The sequence below is a fragment of the Aphelocoma coerulescens genome (assembly GCF_041296385.1).
Source record: "Aphelocoma coerulescens isolate FSJ_1873_10779 chromosome Z unlocalized genomic scaffold, UR_Acoe_1.0 ChrZ, whole genome shotgun sequence".
NCBI classification, from domain to species: domain Eukaryota; kingdom Metazoa; phylum Chordata; class Aves; order Passeriformes; family Corvidae; genus Aphelocoma; species Aphelocoma coerulescens.
In genome coordinates, this window is record NW_027184085.1 from 34228033 (window position 1) to 34248683 (window position 20651).

At 39.0% G+C, this 20651-nt stretch overlaps 1 protein-coding gene across 1 annotated transcript in view; it reads right to left on the reverse strand.

Moving 5' to 3' along the window:
• Positions 1-20651, reverse strand: part of MLLT3 (MLLT3 super elongation complex subunit) — a 124178-nt gene that overhangs the window by 30920 nt on the left and 72607 nt on the right. The window contains exons 5-6 of the mRNA XM_069001878.1: positions 15561-15680; positions 7210-7815 (exon numbers count right to left, since the gene is read on the reverse strand). Coding sequence (XP_068857979.1) covers positions 7210-7815; positions 15561-15680 — 726 coding nt within the window. The remainder of the gene's footprint in view (positions 1-7209; positions 7816-15560; positions 15681-20651) is intronic.

Consider the following 20651-nt stretch of genomic DNA (forward strand, 5'->3'; position numbering starts at 1 on the left):
CGTAAGCCACTGATTTCCAAACACACTGCTAACAAAACTATCTTGCTTTAATGTTTGAGCTTGCCGCCCAGAGGCTCTCTACTTGTCTCTCGTGCTGCTTCCTCATCCAGCAATAGTTCATCTCACCATATACAGAACAGCCTAATTATGCACCTAGGCTTTTGTGGGTGAAGGCAAAGCATTTTTCACTTCATAGTAACACCTAATTAACACAGGCTAAGTATAGCAACTGAATGGGGCCATACTACAGTAGATGCTGATGGCCACAAAACATAATTGTGCCTACTGCCACATCTCTAAAGAGGTCTGATTATCTCTGGCCACTATTTCTCTCTGAGGATGTGTCTGGATGGAAACACCTCGCATTGTACAATATTTACCTATTTGTGACAACTGAATTACCTCCTCGACACAGGAGTACTATGTCCAACAATACCACATGAGTGGCTGGCACAGTGTAGTGGTTTGGCCCAAAATACTCATTACTGTTTATCTTCTGTGAGATAAGAATTAGGAGAAATGCAAAGCAGGCACCAAACTTGAAAGAATATAAAGAAGTTTATTAACAGACCTAAAAGAGAGAAAAAAAAAATTTATACCATACCTTCAGAACGCTCCTTCTCCCCCCACCTTCCTCCCTTCTCCCACTGACAATGTAAAAAGACAACCCTTAAGATGCTCAGTCTGTTACCACTTCCATAATAACCTTGTTCAGTCCGTTTAGAAAGAGAAGTCTCTTCTTGCTCGTGCTATGAAAACAGTATCACAACGAGACAGCCACCCACTTCCAAATATTGTTCAGTCCATTTAGGAAGAGGAGTCTCCCTGCTCGCATGTGAGTCCCTTCCCCCGACTTGCAGCTTTTCCCACAACTGCTTTCGAGGGTCCACTCTTGAAGGTTTTTGGGGTACAATTTTAAGGTTGAGCCGTTCAGAAACAAAAAACAGAGGCCCTTCTCCTTCCCTGGGAGCAAAGGGTCTTCCTCATCTTCATTGTTAGGACTGTCTCTGGGAGCATCTCTAGGAACTGATATTTTCTCCTTTCCCATTTGGAGCAAAAGCCCTCATCTGGTCCATCTCTCCCTGTCCAAACTTCTCATGAAATGACAGCTGCGTCAGCATCTGCCTATCTCAGCGCAGGTGCTTTTGCTTACGAGCTGAACACTCTACCCCCCATATCTTCATGAAATTACAACAGGATAATCTGATCTATCATAGCTTCACAACAGAATTACAGCTTTAAGCATCTCTTCTCTCTTCCCTCAGGTTTTCAGCTCTTCACAGCACTAAAAGGGTTAATCTCACCTCGGCCTTGCAGCTTTGCAGCTGGATGTTGAATTTTTCTAATCGCAGTGGAGAGGGGGGAGAGCCGAGCCGCTCCAGCTGCCCATGGCAAGGCAGTGGGGGGGGGTTCCACGGCTGGAACAGGCCCATGGCTCCAGGCTGGCCATGGCCCGGCCCAGCCTGGCCCAAGCAGGGCCTGGCCGGGCCTGCTGGCCCCCGCACGGGGCCCGCAGCCACCTGTCCCAGCGCCGGAAACGAGAGAGAGCTTGGGGGGGAGTTTGTCTATTCTTAAGTGTGGATCGCAGAGGCGGTCACAACTTTAAGTGGCTTAAAGAATTGTCCATATTCAAACTGGCCAGCTGATAGGTTCTGTCAGGTCCCAGAGGAAGCTGTAAGCACCCCTTAGCAAGGACATCCCTTCCAGGACTATGCTTGCTAACCTATGACACATGGTTTTAAGAGCAGCATTAATTCCTGGACTAGAAACAAACAAACAAAAAAAGGCATTTAATTATCATGCAAAAAGTAAAGAATGTAAGGATATGACAGTTGCAAACCCACAGGGCCCAGTCTGCAGTGAAGGACACGATCAGTATTAACCCTGTTCTGCATCATTAAACATCTTGAGAGTCACAGTTTCACAAATAAAATAAAATCTATCTTCTTTTTTTTTTAACCTTTGGTACCTACATGAAAACAGCACATGGAGCTCTATCTCACTACTGTTCCTTCTGACTTTAAATACTACCTGAAAAAGCTTTGACTTTGCCTCCAAGCCCTGGCAGAAAGTAGGCTTTTTCAGCTAACAAGGGTCTGGAGGTTTTACAAGGCCATGGGGGTTTTCAAAATGTTCTTCCACTTTTGCAATAGTCAAATTATTTCATCATGTGCCAGATTGAAAGCAGCATTTTATGGATTCCTTTAAAAAGGTATTCATACTCTAAGTCTGCTTTAGGACATGCAAGCAGTTAATTAAGTACAAAGGCATAGTCTGTGTGATCTCTACTGTATTTTCATTATTCTGTAAAGGCCTCCCTGAGAAGGAGATGGGATTTTTTCCTAAAGGCAAAAGATCCACTAATGTGCTCCGCTCTTAATTATTGAAACTCCTTACCCCTGAGCTGTCACATTTTCCTAGCATGCATTTCTGCTCAGATTGTATTTCCATAGGTTTTGACAAGGCAAAAGGCTGCTACCACTATTAATGCAGTGACATGTACAGGCAAAATAATCACACCAGAATAAATTCATCCAACAGAGACACATGGACTGTCTAAAGAATCCACCAAACCACTGTCATGCATGGCAGACTCAAAGAGCTGTTATTCAGTTCTCTACAACTGGAGATACATGGAGAATATTTAATACCTGAGCAGGTATGTATGATCTGCCCTATCTCCTTTGTGCCTTCCTGGTGTAGCAACTTCACCAACAACCAGGTAACATTTTTTCCTTCTTACCCATCCAAGCAAAACCAGCACTAACCAAACAAGAAGTATATGAGAATCCCTTCTGAAATAGCTCCACCGCTCAAAAGAGGCAGCTCCAACCATGGAAAATGCCTCATTCACATCCAAAATTCTGTATTTCTCCATCTCATACACCAGCTTGCAGCTCACACAAATATTACAAGAACACCATCATATTTCAGAATGGCAGCAAAATCAAGGACAAGTCCTTTATTTTTTATCATGTTGCTGCACTGTCCCACACAGGAAGCAAAAAGGTGGAGTTTTCATTAACTAAAACATCCTGTAATTGAATTTAAAAGCAAAATCTTTGGAGTTTTGAAGTGAACTGTGTTAACATGCCTATGCCTCAATAAAACCGTAAATCTGCGCGCTTTTACTCTGTACCTTATTGTGTATGTTTCATACCAAAGCCAGTAAAATAGTTTTTCAGCCTTTATGTGTGATTTCTAAACGAACTCAAAAAAGACCCCACGCTCTTTGAATACCTAGTTGATCATGAACACTGAAGTCCAAAACTTTAATTCATGGATGTATTTGAAAAGTGACACTTAAAAAAGCAACATGAAGAGAAATACAGACATTTGTTTCACTTGCAAACAGCTCAAAGTCAACAGAAAAACAAAATTAAAATAAATACAGCAGTGCGCCACACTACAGCGTATGCCAAAGAGACCACAGAGGAACGACCATATATGGTTTTGGTCTAAGTCACACACAGAAAGACTATTAAACAAAGGCAGAGAGTTTATCACTAAGCAAGGGTGTGATTCCCTGTATTTCCCATTAATTTTATAGATATCTGAAGCTCAAAGAAAAGACTGACTGACTACAGGACACCAAAGGACAGTATCCAGCTTTCTGAAATACCCCTGAGGCAACAGCATGCTAACCTGTCTTGAGTCTGAAAGGCAACTTTCAAGGGACAGCTCCAAGGGAAGATCAACCATTGGCAGACACACTTAACTACCTGAAAAAGAATGCACCTCTCTCAGGGGGTGCTGTAACTCTACATTCTCTACCTCATGAAGGCAAAGGCCACGTTTCAAGTCTGCATGCCCAGAAATAGGTAGAGTATGATGCCTGTACTGTGAAGCATTGAGCACGCTCTTCTTTTTTGTCTGAAATTCAAACCCATTGATTGATATGATACACTCCACTCCAATTCACTGAACTCAGGCTGTATCCAAAGAAGTCACAGAACAGCAGCACTGCCATCCTGTAGCACCTTCCCAGTGAAACAACACCTCTGTTTAATGATGCTTGTAAGATTCCTTTACAACAGGGACTTTTCAGAATGTCATCCTTATTTTAAAATCCCAAATCCAGACCTCACAATTGATAATGAACTGATAATGGACTACCTCTAATTCTGAAAACCATCCTGTATGTGACCAGCAACAGTAAGAAACTTATTTCTGCAGGAAGTTCTACATTCTATATTGCACCTTTTATTACAAATTTATCATATTTTATAGGTGAAGTTATGCATATGAATATATGCATATGCAATACCAGTAAAGAGAACAGTCACCATTTTGAAACACATCTGTTTGAGAATGAGATTATCTCTTACTCCATGCAGTGAAGAAACTTCAAAATTCTTAGCAAAGTTATCCATAATTTCATTACATCCAATGTATGAACATTCCATTCATACAGTATTATTATGTTTGCACGATGTCACAAATAAAACTTGAACTAGAAAAAATGCACCTGACTCAAAGTTAGTATTTTTGCAGCATTCTAACAATTTTCTTTTAGGTACTGATTTGTAATATAATTTGTTATACCTAACTTAAATTTGCTGAATTGGGTACAGCGGTCTTGCTTTCTTGAAGACTCTTAGGAATAAATCTGGATACTACCAAGTATACTCCCAAATAATGATAGATTCTTTGTTCATCACGGCTATGATACCCACCATTTTAACTGTATCAGAGTAAGAAATAACATTTCACTTAATTTTACAGCATATTATTATGCCAGGCTATGACACTAAAGAAGCATCTTCCCAGCTTCAGGCAACTATGTTTGTTAGTATCATGAAGCCTTGACAGATCTGAAATTACTGGTATTGTATAGAAAAAGCACTGTCGTATTTTTACTCCCATTGCTCTCTGTGTAACATTGCAACTTCTTACCTTTTTCTTTCCTTTAATATGATTATGTTTATAGGATATACCCTTTATGGATTTAGCTGTAAAATTTCCTGAAACACTTGGAAACTTACCAATACATACAAAAAAGTCCAAACTATTTCTTCCAACATACAGAAAATGATCTCTATTACACTGCTTGGTCACCTTTCATTAGATTCCCTGGTTAAAAGTGGTAATGCAGAACGAACAACTCCTTGTGAAATTCTGCAGACATTCACTAACCAGGCTGCCCAGCTCTTTCTCCCACAGCACTTGCCAGGTGTGTGACTCGGGCACCTCAGGGGATTATTCTGTGTTTCATGGATAGTTTTTCTTTAAATAAGGATATTACTGACTTTCTAAATAATATTCCATCACTGACTGGAGCCATATTCAACCTAATTTATTAAGGACCACAGTCCAAAAGGGGCAGACATCCTTTTCACTCATTCAGATGGGGAGCACACTGGCCCCTTATGAAGACCTGGGTCATGGAAGACCATGATCCAGTATGTCAACGTGAAAATACATGAGAGCCCAAACCAGCAGGATTTGCTTCTCTTGGCATGGACTTCAGCAGTTTGCCCTCTCAGTAACAATGGCTTACAGACCTAGAAAACCCCGAATCTGCTTTTTAGCTTTAGTACAGAATTAAGGAACTCCTTAGGTCCTACAGGTCAACTGCAGACAGATGATGCACTTTTGGAAGTGTACTTGTGTCAGCCTATGAAAAATACAGAGGTGCTCCCATTATACCATTGGTAGTGGACAAGAGGTTGCAAGACAACGAAGAGGGAAACACGTATCAGCAACTAAAAAGGATCAGTTTTAACCACTGTCCAGATATCCTTCACATATCAGTTATTTGCAAGTTGCTACACAGCATACACCTCTGCAGAACCTTTTGTAAAATTCCAGTTACATTGGATTTTCTTGTCTCAATTCCTCTGTCTTTGAAAAAAAATAGAGAACTGCTGCACCCAGTAAAAGTGTATGTGCCCTTACATGGCATTTATTTGAATAAACAGGAAATCCAAAAATCTATTTTAACTAGCCAGCTATACTGAGGATAAATAGCGTGTCTCAAGGCTAGTGACAAATTAAAATAGAATATTCAGCTTTTTGAGAACATGAAGAATAATTCACATCAAGAGTGACAAGTGTGTACATTTTCAGGTTAAAAGACACACTGGTTAAGTTCCAAGCTATAATGAGAATGCCACTCCAACCACAGAGTATCCCCAGTGTCACACTGTAAAGCAGGGTCTGTCCTATTGTATACCTTCTAAATTTTACAGCCTTTGCATGCCCTGAGGGACCAGTCATTAAAAGGTCACTTCAAAAGTAAATTACCTTCTCCCTCTTGGGAAGTTCCTGCAAACTAAAAACCTAATGCTGACACCTCCCATGCAGCAGGGCATTTATTGTCTGTTCCAGAGAGGGCAAGCAGGGTTATGAATCTGATGGCAATAACAAAGGCACAAATCAGAAAACGGAGCAACGAGAGAATTTAACAGGAAAGGCTGGGAAGAATTCCTCGCTACCATGCACATCTCACCTCTATCCATAAGCACAAGTAATGGCACCAAACAAGGCTTCTCCTACCATGCCCCTCCTTCTCTAGATGTCTCTATAAAAGATGCTTCTGAAAACCAAAGTTTGCTAGGTGAATGATTAAAGTCCTAGTCTTAATCACAAAACTGAACAGCAAATCACACTTGAAACAGATGAGCAGGCACAGTAGACAAATACTTGCAAGAAAGCAAATTTCCAATAAAATGTCTTTCTTCTTGGTAAGCCTACTACTTGGGACAGATTCTCCTGATCAGAATGAGATTCTAGGAACTCCTCCTCCTCCACAAGACTGGCATAATTGACAGAACTGCCTCTTTTAGCAAAAAAAAAAAGTAACTCTCTGATATAACTGCAACCATATCCTGGATTTACTGAACTCTAAAACCTGAAAACAAAGATTTAGAATGTGAAATACAAGCACTGAAATCCATTTCCTTTTCTCTCAAAAGAAATGCTAATTTATAAAGAACGTCAAAAGAGCAATATTGTCTATAGATATCTCCCATATGCTCATTGCCATAATGTTGACATTTAGTAATTGAGTAGATTTGAATAGGCAATACAATTCAACTAGAACAAGCATAAGTTTGAACACGGCCATCAACATCCTTCAGTTTGGACAACCTGCCAGTAGACAGGAAAAAGAAAGGGGTGAACACAAATTTGGTGCACAGTCCTGCAGTCTGGGAATACTCAATAAGCACTGACTAAAGTATTAAGCAAAACCAAACAACTACTTACGTCAGATTTGGAGGACACATTTTCCTCCATGTCAGAATCACTGGGATCTACAATATCATCAAATGGTGGCAGAGAAGGCGTCTTCCTTTCCAGTGCATCATTTTCAATTTTGACTCTCCCCACCTTGAGCTGAGATTTATCCTTTGTCTGTTTTTTGTCAGCTGAACAAGTAAGAATCAGTGGTGGGGCATTAGGAAAACTTTTAAATAATGAATCTGAGCTGGTTTTTTTTCTTTTTCTTGCAGAAGATTCATCAGCGTCCAGCACAGAGGGCCTTTTTGTGAGAGTCTTCTTTTCTTGCTGCTGCCCACATGTTATGGTAAGGATGGGGGTATTTTCAGATTTTGGCTCCTTGGATATCGGTTTGGGTTCCTTGAAGGCCATCTTAGGAACCATTTTTTCATCTTTTAGTGGTTTGTTTTCTTTGGGTTTCTTAGAGGATTCTTTGGAAGATTTGTTATGTTCCCTGGAAGGTTCTTTGAAGGCACTTTTTTGTTCTTTTGAGTCTTTAGAAGTTTTTTCTTTGTGCTCCTTTGTTAACTTCTGAATCTTTGAAAAACTGTTGCTGCTGCTGCTGCTATTTATGTTCAGGATCCTAGCTGGGTCCTGCAAAGGGAAGATGCAAAATTTTACTTAAAAAAAAAAAAGGAAGAACCCTTAAATCCTCAAAAGGTAGACACAATAAAGACATAGTATTCATATTAAAAACTTGCAACTGCAGGTGAGTAACCAGGAATAGCAATAACTATATAAGAACAGATAGAAATCCCTACATTTGGTCAAAATATCTGTTACAAACTGGTGGAACATGAGCAGTTATCACTGCTTGTCAGTATCTGCAACAAAAGTTAGTTTTTATCCTAGGCATTATACCAGTCTTTTTAAAAAACCTTGTAAGATTAACATAAAGGCAGTTTAGGAAATGTTTATCATCACCATTACCAGTGAGTAAAATAAAAACACAAAGAAAAATTAAGATATGAACATAAGATGTCAACAGAATTACTACAGGATCAGAGGAAAACACAATGACATTTCAGGGAAAGTTTGACTTCTCTACTGTGATCTTCCAGGTTTTGCCAGATCTTTTTCCTCGTAAACAGTAACAACTCTGGGTCCAGCCCAGTTATGGAAGATTTGATTGGACAGACAATAGTCACTGCCTTTTTATGGAAAACCTCCTAAAGCTGAAAAAGCTTCCTTCTTTGTAAATACTGGAGTCTCTACTGAGCCTTTAATTGTATTTTTTTTTAATAGAACTGTTTTAAGTGAGAAGTGTTTCTCAGAATGTGGTGACTCAGAGGTCCTATAAAGAGAGATAAAACCAGAAGCAGCAGAGCAGTATCATTCCTCACTCAGCTGAATTTGAAAAGTTGACGTGGCAAGGAAAGTGGTCATCTGCAGCTAGGACGAGAAGGAATCATCCAGAATAGGTCATACAGGATCCTTTCTTCTGAGAATTAACACCTGGCAATCTTTAAAAGACAAGAACATTTCCAGCACTGCCCGCTTTCACTGAAACTGCCAGCAGTGGGCTCTCAGTATCTCAAAGACACCCAGTAGACTAACTGCACTGTTATAAACACTAAACACATGTCCCACTCTATACAAGACAAGGTCCATTTTTATACTACTTCAAATCTGCAAAGTGACATTTCAATTTACAGGAACCTATGGTCGAGAAGTTTACATTGCTTCCTTTCTTCCAGGCTGATTATAAGCATTTCTATCTGTATGTTACCCAGAAAGTGAGAAACTTCTAGAAAGAAACACATTAATGTGTATTGCATACACCCTTTTCTTTTACCTAGAACAGATGTGTATGTAGATGTGGTGTATCTGGCTATCTAAAACTGCCACAGATTTACAGAACTGTAGAGAGGAAAACATATTCAGCTTGCCTTCTACCTTACTTAACCACCCTTTTACCCACAACACAGACAGAACTGCAGAACTGCAGTAGAAAGTAAAGGACCAAAGCAGGACATGGCCAGCCTCATCCTCCACAGGGGCTGACTAATTTTAAAATAATGCACACAGTACAACTGCTCTGAAAAAAAACTACCCAAGAAAATGAAGCAGAATTAACATGTTAATGGAAGTCATGTCAATTAGAGGAGAAAGGAAGACTGAGACTACATCCACTGATGTGCTTCCTTGTTCATACATAGCTACTTATAACTTGTCCCATCAGGATGTGTTAAGTCAGTGTTTAATACTCTAGGACCTGAAAGGTCTACACAAAACATGTCTAGAATCTGCAGTATCTTCCTTCTCCTCTGTAGCAATAGGTAGAAATAATTAAGTAAAAATAATTACTTAGAAATGCTCTTCCTTTCTCATTATCTTATTTAGTGATACACTGAGTTTCCACACAGTGATGCATAAATTATTCAATTGCATGTTTTTATGAGATGCTTCTTGCATATGTACTGCAAATGTATTTTTGTGTCAGATTTGGTAAACTAGCTGTATGTTTATATAACACATATATCAACATTAACATTGGCCAGAAGCATCAACAATGAACAATACTATAATGACATCTGAATATCTAAACATAAAGCACTTCCTCATTTCCCACACCAGCAATTAAAAAACAAAAATAAAAAAGCACTTAGCACTCCTTGAGATGTTTTACTTGAGTCATAAGACCTTTCCTGGTGCTCTTCTTTAAGATCCAAAAATAAAAAAAAGTTGACTATTTCCTTTGATGCAAGACCAGCACTAAAAGTTGACTTATGAACTAATTATTAATGCTTCTAGTGTCACATCACGTTCTATCATGCCAGAGCTGTATGGCCCTGGGGAGGAATAAAACATGTGTCATTACTAAACTAGACAGAAAAATTATCTCTCTTACTGCTCTCCTTATAGCACATTATTTTGCATATAGCACATGTATTTTACATTTCAGAAGGACAGTCTCATTTTAGAGGTTTTCCAACAGATGAGATCTGTGAAAATGGTTCTGGGGCACAGTAGTATTAAAACCAAAAGAAACTTGAGATCTGTCATCTTTTCATTTTAAAAGCAGACTTTTTTCCTCTTCCTACAACATGGAAGCTGATATTTTCATAGAAATCATAGTACAAATATGTGACATACTTATGAGATACACCCCTCTTACATGCTCTCTTAGAATTACCCTTTCTTAGAGGCAGCCAACCCACTGCTTTTATATCTGCATTCATTATCTAAGTAAAAAGAGTATCTTTTCTTATTTCCTTAATTTCTGCAATGACCCAAAAAGAAGCCAACAATGACACAGAGGAGACAGCAAGAGGAACATAAAATCTGTAGGACAGAAAAAAGTCAAATTATATTCACCAGTAAGTTATATCGAACCTACTGATGAACACAGAATGCTGGTGGGGATAAAAAGTGGCTGAGTATTCATATCATGCACAGCATAGATCTTAATGAAAATCAGAATGCACTTTCAAACCATTTTCTTATTTATCAGAATCTGACAATGTGTTGAAATGTTTCTTTCTTTTCCACCTTAATAAGTGTTGCAAGAAATAAGAGTAAATTAAGTAAAACAAAACAGTCTTTTCTCAAGTTCATGTGAAAAACTGGGATCATGGGGTTTTGACAGGTAAGATATCTGCACACCATAGCTTACATTTGTGTATTCATCAAATACGCAAGCAACCCAAGTCAATGTTAGCCTTTGGTATGCTGCATAACAAACAGCATGTAAAAGAATAATACAGGAACACAGGCATGTCAAAATACCTGCAGATGTCATCTTAAGCCAAGTAATATCATGTACATACAGTATCTCAAGATTTTTAGTACTGCTATATGAAAGGGGCTAACATATCTTTAAAAATATGTATTTTAGAAAGCACAATAAAAATCTAAGATTTTATCAGCAAAGGAAGTCACTGTGCTACTGTGACTGGTGCACTCAATTCCTGCTCAGATTTTGGCCAACACAGCTCATGCTAAGGCCTGAGATGCATTCTGGGAGCACACAGAGCATATTGTAGGCAGGACAGGTGGCCAGAAAAAGGTAAAGGGCCATTACACTACCATGTTCACCTGGAAATTGCTATCTCCTGCAGCCATCATCTTCAGCAGTTTCATCACCATGTTCTAACTTACAGGAATTACATAAACCATACCTCCAATCTGGAAGGCATAAAGCATCAGCTTATCAGAAAAAGCCCAACTTTGACTACCAGCTGGACTGCTCAGGCTTTCACATTTCCCACTGTGAAACAGAGTGTGCCAACATTGTGACAGAGGAGGAAGGATAAGCACCCTCACACTCAGCTAGGTAACCTTATTTTTTTATGGATGCCAAGTGCATGGATTAAGAGTTATATGTCATAAACTAAGAAACTTTGTGATTTGGGAGGTGAATTCACTTTATAGACTAATCTGGGCAAAGGGAACCAACACTGTTTGTTGTGTTTTTGTATTTCTTAACGAGCTCATGAAATTAGGTTTAAATCACAGAGCACATTGTCCTGTATATTTGAGAGACACAAGTGGACTGTGATAGCTGCTCAATAGGTAACACACTTGCAGATTAAAACAATTCTGTAACTACAGGGCAAAAAATGGTGCTAAACTGTACACATTACAGAGTTGGGTTCTGACTTCACACCACAAAATGTAACTCCCAATTTGTTTTAATGTGAGTTTGAATAAGCAGTAACTTCTGGAAACCATTGCAAACCTCAACTGCTGACAGGCATTAGGAGCCTAATTAAGAAATGGAGCATTTGGGAGGCGTGGAGGAAGCAGAAGGGCAGGAGCAGTTCATTATATTTTATGAAGTCATTAAATTGAGCACATTGGCATGGCCTTGTCAGTGTACTGTACTCTGAGTTTAGATTACAAATTTAGTACTAGTGATCATAAAAAAGTGCATTATTTTTCATTTTTAATTAAAAAATTTTATGCCTATTGAAATTATGTGTCCACATTAAGCCAGTGGACTAGAATTAGTCTCAAATATGCCTATTGCTCTCAAGAGGAAAAGAGAAGAAAGATACCTAAAAGTAATTCCTTTCCCAAAAGTAAAAGCAAATTCAAATTTCTGTTGAATACAAACTTGTTTATTATTGAATGAAAACATTAGCTGATGGGGGGGGGGGGGGAAGGGGGAGGCAAAAAAACCAAGAAAGTGAACTACAATATTTTGAGAACCTCCAAAAATACTGTAGGGTAGGAGGTGAATTTACCTGCTTCCCACAAAAATTTACAAAATTTTCCACACTTCAACTTAGCCCAGCCCACCAAACTGTTATGATCAGACATCAGAAGAATCAGAAGCAGATGGAGAATTACAAAGCTCACTGGTTTAACAGTGAAGGCCAACTGGGGGAGCATGAAACAACTTATGTTTTATCTGGCCACACACAGGAATAAGAGCTTTTGTTTTCTTTGTTTATAAAATAAATCTCATTTCACTACAGCTGATACTACAGTTCATCGCAAAAGACATAATCATCCCCTCCAAAAACCTAACCAAGCTGCTTCTCTATTCTGTGCATGTAATATTTATATAATACAAACAGGCATAGTAATAGCACTGATTTAAAGCAACACAAGTATCTGCAGTCAGCCTGCAGCTATTCTTATATTCTGAAAAAATGCATAAAGTAAAAGTTTTCATACATTTCTGCCAGATATCTGTATTTCCATGATTAAAGCTCTTGGTTTAGAATCAAAATACCGGGGCTCACTAACACCATCTCCATTAAATTAGACGAAAAAAATCACTTCAGAAATACAAACATCTCTATTTAATATATATTTCAGAAGAGAATGTGACAGAAACTGACAGTTGTCTCTTACTTCATACTGTATTGTATTCTTCATAAGTGAATGCTAAACCAAGAATACCACTTTGTTACAGTGGTTTTACTGTTGTTACTTAAATTCTTATCTAACCATAAAGTTTATGTGGTACTTTGCAGTGGCAGACAGATAAGCATAAGGTTCTGTTTTTTCCATACTCAAAGTTTAAAACTGACCTCAAAGTTAACTGTGGTATTCACAGACAAAACAAACCAAAACTAGGCCAAGCACATCAAAGGGCTATTGCTGCAGCAGAAAAATCCCAAACTCACCCAGTACAGACATCTGGAGTACACTTTTGGTACAAGCAACTTATGCCCAAGAACTATCAAGACTTTCCTGCAACTCTTATTCTAGAGGCATATTTAAATGAAATTTGGACACTGAAGTTTTTCCATCACTGGGGTTACTCCAAAAGACAAAAACAAAAATCTACTTGTACATTTGCTGGAACTTTCCTGCATTCCAACCAGAACAAAAACACTAAACACCAAAATTCAAGGCTTTTCAGCTCCAAGAACTTATTAAAAACCCGCAAACTTTACTGTTACACTAAACCCAAGGTTATCTTGTGTTTCCATTTCTCAAGAACAGCTTATGATTCTCAGCAAGGCAGATATTCACAAGTCTTTCTTTATGAGATAAAAGAACAACTGCTCTTAAGTGTGTGTTCCAAGTTGGACAGGCTGAAGAGGAAAAACCAAATAGCCACATATTGGATATCCACATATTGGACTGACAAAAACTAGTGTCTGAAAAAACACCTCTCCCCACTATTAAGAATTCTAGGGATGGAATCCTGAGATGTCATGTATGTCTAACCTCCTCAGGTTTGACTCACCTAACTGCATGCTATGGGCCAAACTCTGGAGATAAGTTTGAGTTGCTTCAGCAAGAAATGACAGATTTCAAGCATTAGTTTATATGGCCTAGTGCAGCAAATACACGCTTCACACTGCTTCACTTCATCACACTCCACACTTGCCAGTTTTCCACATCAGACAGAAGTTCATTGTCTAAATGTGGTTTGGAAAATAACATCCCAGGTTAACATTTGCTTACAAAACATTGAGAGATTCAGGACTTACCATGGTGCATGGTTACTAGGCAGAGCATTAGTACAGGACACAGTATCATGTCAGTACCTCTTTGAAGTCCTTCTAGAGGTGTTTGAGTTGCTTATTAACCCAAGCCTCAGCACACCTCCTTTGGCATGCAAAGCAAGACATGGGTGAAACAACATTACAGCCAACTCTTTAGAAGTGATTGGAAAATGAACTCTAGAGAGCTACCTACCAACATCACAAGAACCCCTATCAGAGATGGAAAAGTGTGAGATCAACTCTTGTTTGGTATCCAAGTAGATGGAGGTACATCCTAGTCTAACCAGCAGCACCTTGCTGCAGCATCTGATGTAGCCAGCTGTTTTCCTTTGAGGCATTAAACACTCATTTTAGCATGCCAAAGTAAGCACCTTCAGTTTAATCCTCAGATTATACCTCTGCTTCTCATTAGGAAAATAACCACACTTCCATGTATTCTTTAAATGTTGCAAGACCACCTGCATTAGAGATTGTGAGGCCCTGATGTACAATACACACCAGGCAGAAACATGTCAAAGAACATTTTTTGCCTGTCCTTGCTTATTATGTATCCCTACTATCTTTTCATAGGCATACCCTTAATTCATTACCTGACAATTCATGCAAGATATGAGATTTGGCACAGATAATGAACATGAAAGTTATTAATAAAAACGGGTATTGCTCCTTGCAGTACATGCACTGCAAGATTAAGTACCATAATTCAAATCGACAGAAGAAAATAAAAACCCAAACAATTTAACAGAACAAAGAAAAGGCTTGTGTTGCACTTCTTACCTGAATAAACAACAACAATGCTATTTTCCCATTGCATTGGTTTGTTTCATGTCAAGAAATTATCTGCTGTTTCAGAAAAGTTCATCTGTATTACTCAAGAGGTTCTTTGGACTATCCCTTTTTACCATATTTTAAGTTGGGCATTCAATTTGATGTCCTAGAGACCAATGACACATTGCTGTCTTTGAAACATGTAGAAAAGAATTAACTTCTGGAATTTAAACAAAATAAAAAATCCTAAAGGACACAACTTCAAGTTTCACTCTACACAGTTATCCTTAAAAATGCTTAATAAATGAAATTATTATTATAGTATTATCTAGAATCTTTACATTTCCATGGATCACACTTCCATCACTGTAATCCCCTAATACTACAAGAGACTGCCACAATTCCTTCTGGAAAAGGAGGAAAACAACTTTACAGGTACAAAAACCAGAGAACCTTCACTGGCACTTGTTCTCATAGCCATCCTTGTACTGCACTATTTTCACATGGCAAACAGTACGTACACAGCAAAGAAATATCAAGACCTGCTATCATTGGTCTACACTAAAAGATTGCAAAAAAATCTAGAATTTTTTTTAAATTAACTTAATTATCAGGAAAATCACCACTGGTTCAACTATCATCTAGTAAAATAAGTCTCACCTTTGGCCCATGAGATGATTTCTTCTTCACTTCAGAAAAAGACAGTGAGTTACTGGGAAGGCTGGGGAGATGAAGGCTCTGCCCTGAAGAAAACGATGTGCCATCTGACATTACCATCATCTGTCATAAGAGGGAAAGCATGTCAGTAAAACATTACCACCAACAACAGAGTCTCAACTGCCTAGCAAACCACACTGGTAGGAGAATAGAAGTCCAACATATCCATGTCAAACACATCTCAAGAGGGGATAGTTTAATGGAATCACACTGGTAATTAATTAATTTTCCCCAAGAGTCTGTTTTGCCCATGATATTAACTGGTAAGCAACCTCCCTGCCTGTATCCTGACCCATGAACCTTCCCACCCTATCCTCTCCCCCCTGCCCTGTTGAGGAGGCAGAGTGAGTTACCAAGGTTAGCCAAGGTTAACCCACCACAAACATACACTGTAAAAACAAACTGAGGTTTTAAAGTAAAAGAAGTATGTCTAATTCCAGCTTTTAACTTCAAGCTTCTGCGTTATCTAGAGTACAGTAAACTGGGTGGCTGGTAAGCAAGCAGACAGTTTGCTACTAAGAGGGTCTAGCTCCCTTTCTTGATTTTAAAGACGTAAGTACAAACAGATCATTTCCAGAAAGCACACGTAAATCAGCCATTACTGAGCAGTTACCTGACGTGTAAAGATTATTCCTTCCAACTGTGGGAAACCCAGCTACCATCTTGTCTTCTGCTCCAGTGTTGCTGTGCCTGGATTTTATGATTCCTACCACAGCCATTCATTTATCTATTGTTTCAAAGCTTTAAATGCCAAAGATGGCTTTACCTGCTGTCTGACAAGCCCTGCACAGCTGGAAAGAAAATGCAGAGCTCTGCACCTGCAAGGAAACATCCCTCTCTTCCCACAAGCTCACATGCACAAAGTGGTGCTGGTTTTGTGGATGCCATATGTGGTTACCCTTGCCTCTTCAGACGACCAAAACATCCTCTGACTCAGGGGACAGGAATGAGCTGACCCATCGCATGCCTCAAGTACACTACATTAAAAATATTGGGAAATCAAGGATGTAGGTATGTATATTCCAATGCTACCTCTCCAAGTCAGGATGATATTTTATTGCCTACAGCTTCCTGAAAACAGGATTTCAATTTTTAAAAAAATCTAAAAAAATTATTTAAACACCACTCCAAATGAATCTTGTTGCAGACCACTTTGCTCAAAAGATACATGGTAACCTGGGGAATATTAAAAGGTATCTAGGTAATAAAAATTATTTTTTATCAGCCTGTTTTCAACACTGTAGCTCGATTCCAAAGGTGGAGGAAGAAGGCAATTAAGCTGTTCTAAACCAGAGCCTGCCAAAAGCCAAAAGCCTGAAAAATCACCTGTCCAAGAGCAACAACATTCTTCTTGTAATCATGGCAATGTTGATTGCAATTAGGTACTGTGAATCACAATAAGTGATCCTTTTGCTGGACAAATACTTTTTAATCTCAACTTGCCAAAACCTTTGGTTGCATTAAACTCAGCTGTATAAAAGAGAAGGCACAAGCTCACAAAGAACAATCACCCAGAAGGAAAATCTATAGCCACATGTGCACACCATAAACCTGCACAATAGGTAAAGAAAATGCATTTCTCCATCATTATTTTCGCTCATAGAGCACGTCAAATGGGTGTTAAATAGTATTGTTCTTTAAGTGAAACTCTGCAGTATTTTTTAAAGGCACAAATTTTTAAGAACATATCATTTGCATAATACCAAAGAGTCATTCAGAAAAAGCAAAGTTACCCATTAGTTACAGAGTTTAGGCAGAAATTTTATTGCCTGAAGTTGTTTTGTTCATACATTCATATGACAAAAAAGATGCATATCCATGTGGAAGACAAATTTAGTCAGGAGAATCAGGGTTTGCCCTACCCTGAAATTAAAACCAAAGAAACAAAAACTTTGCCAAAATTCTTTCTCCTAATGTTGGGAGCTGCCATTTTCTCCCTGAAGCATAGAAGTCTGACTCACTGAAATAAACTCACTGAGGTTTAACCACTGCATAAATTTTCTTTTTAAAATTCAGAAGCATTCTAGTTTAGAAATATTCACATATTCATGATTGTACACAGGCATTCTTAGAAAGCTGACTTTTTTTTAAAGTGCATGGACTTCTAAGATATCTGAGTTTCTGGCAAGTATTTGGACCATTAATAGTCTCCATATTACAGACTGTTTCAAAACAGGATCACAGTCTACAGAAAGATTTAGAGGGATGGAATGAACAGCATTAGTACCATGTGAAGTCTGATTTGGTAAGTCCAGTTACACACAAGAGAAAAGAAATCCTGCACTGGTTTTAGGAAACAAAATCTGGACATACCAAACCATGAACCCTACAAATTTCACAACCCTATAAAAAATCCTACTGTAAATTCAAAATTTTTATGTGATTAACAATGCATGCAGTTAAGACTGGACTTCAGTTCAGACTACAGACTATACCACCTTTAAAGCTGACAAAAAGATGACAGGAGACCAAAAAGTCTCATGTAAAATTAACTCTTTGGCGCCTAGATAAAAAACACACAAGCTTCTCTTTCAAACAGATCTCTGACAGGAAAAATTATATGCTCCTCATCAAAGTCCCCTATATAACATGAGCAAAAAAATCACTTTGACCTCTCAAAGAAAGAAGTTAATATTAACACTAACTAATATCCAATATGTTTGTTTTCTTTGTCAAGATCATCTATGTAAAAAGCTCCTCTATTACCAACACTTTTTTGAAGTAAGACGCATTTCCATTTCGGCTAAATTTAGGAAAGTGACAACTACATATCCAGTTTAAGGTTATGGGAAGACGTCTGCTGACAGAATAACAGCAGTTTCTGCAGTGGTTAACTGCCCTTTGTTCCCCCATTAATCAAACACAGAATCACAGGCTGGCAGATGTACTTCCACCAGCTTTCAGAGTAAGTCCCTACTTTCACATTGCTTCTACCACACTGGAAACACATGCTGCTTGACTGTGGGCCTGTCTGTATATGTGCCTCTATTAAGCCAAGGCTACACCAAAGATGGAAAAGTGGGAATGAGCATATCACAGCAAGACACTACTACTGCAGCAAGAAAAAAAGCTCACTGATCGCATAGCAATAACTCTCCAGCACAGCCTACATGCACTTTTTTTACTTGTTTCCTCCTTCCTGCATTGCAAGTTTCCTGCTATCTTTCAGCTGCCTAGAGATACACCTCAACAGAAGGGGGACATGGCTGCAGCCCATGCTTGAGCCAGGCAGCCAGGGGCACCTGCAGCTGGTACTTGTCTGCACCCACAATGAAACACTTCAGTGACAAATCCTTAGGAACATGACTAATTCTTCGTCTCAGTCCCTTCTGAAATCAACAGGTCAGTGGGATCAGCCAGACTAGCGGAGTAAGACATTAAGTACTGGTGTCAATGAAGCAAGGTGAGACAACAGTAGTCTTTGAACAAGTCAGTTTAGACAGCCATATAACCACACTCTGAATTCACCAACATGCAAAAACTGAAGTTCTAGTTACAGTTTTGCTGTTCCCTCAAAGATTTTGCTTGACTATATTTAGCAGAGCAGAGATCTAGCTAACTGCAAAGCTTGTCTTTCATGGGGCAAACGATGACTGTAATAGAATGTGTAAAAGTAGGGCATTAGTTGGGCTTGTTCACAAATATTTTAAGTGTTTTTATAAAGTGCGGATTAGGATACCTGGTACTGGATAAGCACTAGAAAGTTGGCCAAGAGAGAACAGTTAGTTTCTGAGTTTAATACCAGGGTACATGTAATACAGGAACTGCAGAATAGGCTGTATGGAGAACCATGTCAAGGGAGGTGATTGTGCCACCCTACTCTGCACTGGCGTAGCCTCACCTTGAGTCCTATGTGCAGCTGTGGCACCTCAGTACAAGAAGGAGATCATCAGACTACTAGAATGTGTCCACAGGAGGGCAACCAGCGTGGTGGAAAGGCAGCTGACACCACTTGACTTGTTCAGAACATAAGGCTGAGGGATGACTCCACTGCAGCCTACAACTTCCTCGAGGGGGAGCTGCTGAACTCTCTGACATAATTTAACTGCTCTGCTGGTAGTGGTATCTTCCCTCTAGCTCACCAAAAACTCACTTCACCAATCTTCAGCTGTTGAGCTTGTATTTAAAACCTTTGTCTACCAGTTGCTTTAAATGAAAGACAACTTCCAGGGCAAGGGCAAAGGAAAACCTACTTTTTCCCCCAAAACAGTGCACAGAGGAGATCCACTGATATTCACGTTACTGGGTAGGAATAATCAACCTGAAGTGACCAGTCTCCACAACATTTGAGCTGCTGGCATCTTAGAACCATAGAATGGTTTGGGTTGGAAGGGACATTAAAGATCATCTTGTTCCAATCCCCCAGCTGTGGGGCAGGGACGCATTTCACTACATCAGGTTGCTCAAACTGCCATCCAAACTCCCAGCAATGGGGCATCCACAACTTCTCTGGGCAACTTGTTCCAGTGCTTCCCCACCACCACAGTAGATAATTTCTTCCTAATACCTAAACTTACTCTCTCTCAGTTTGAAGCCATTTTCCCTTATCCTAACAATACCTGCCCTTGTAGTAAGTTTCTCTCAGGGTGTTTCTAAGGGCATTCAAATTGCAAGACAAGTGAGTGCTATGGAAAGAAAAACTGCCATGCGTTTAATTTATGTAGCTCCATCACTTCTGAATGGATCAGAGAACAACTGTGCACTACCAATAACCATAGTGTAATAAGGAACTCTCTTCCACTATTCCTATTCCAGCAATTTGGAGAAAATTATGAAACTGTAATACATTGTGAATTGTAATAGCTTGTACTAAACCTACTAACAATTGATTCTGAAGTCTCCTTAAAGAAAAAAAAAATGGACATTTTGAAGACAACATTTATCTACCAATATATGCTTGGCAACTTGGAGTACCCATGTACCCAACAAGAACAACTCACTTTCAAAACAAGATCTTGCTTTTCATGTCCTTATAACATGAAGAATGAGGAACAATCTTAAAATGTTCCATGAAAGCTGGTCTTCTTTAATTGC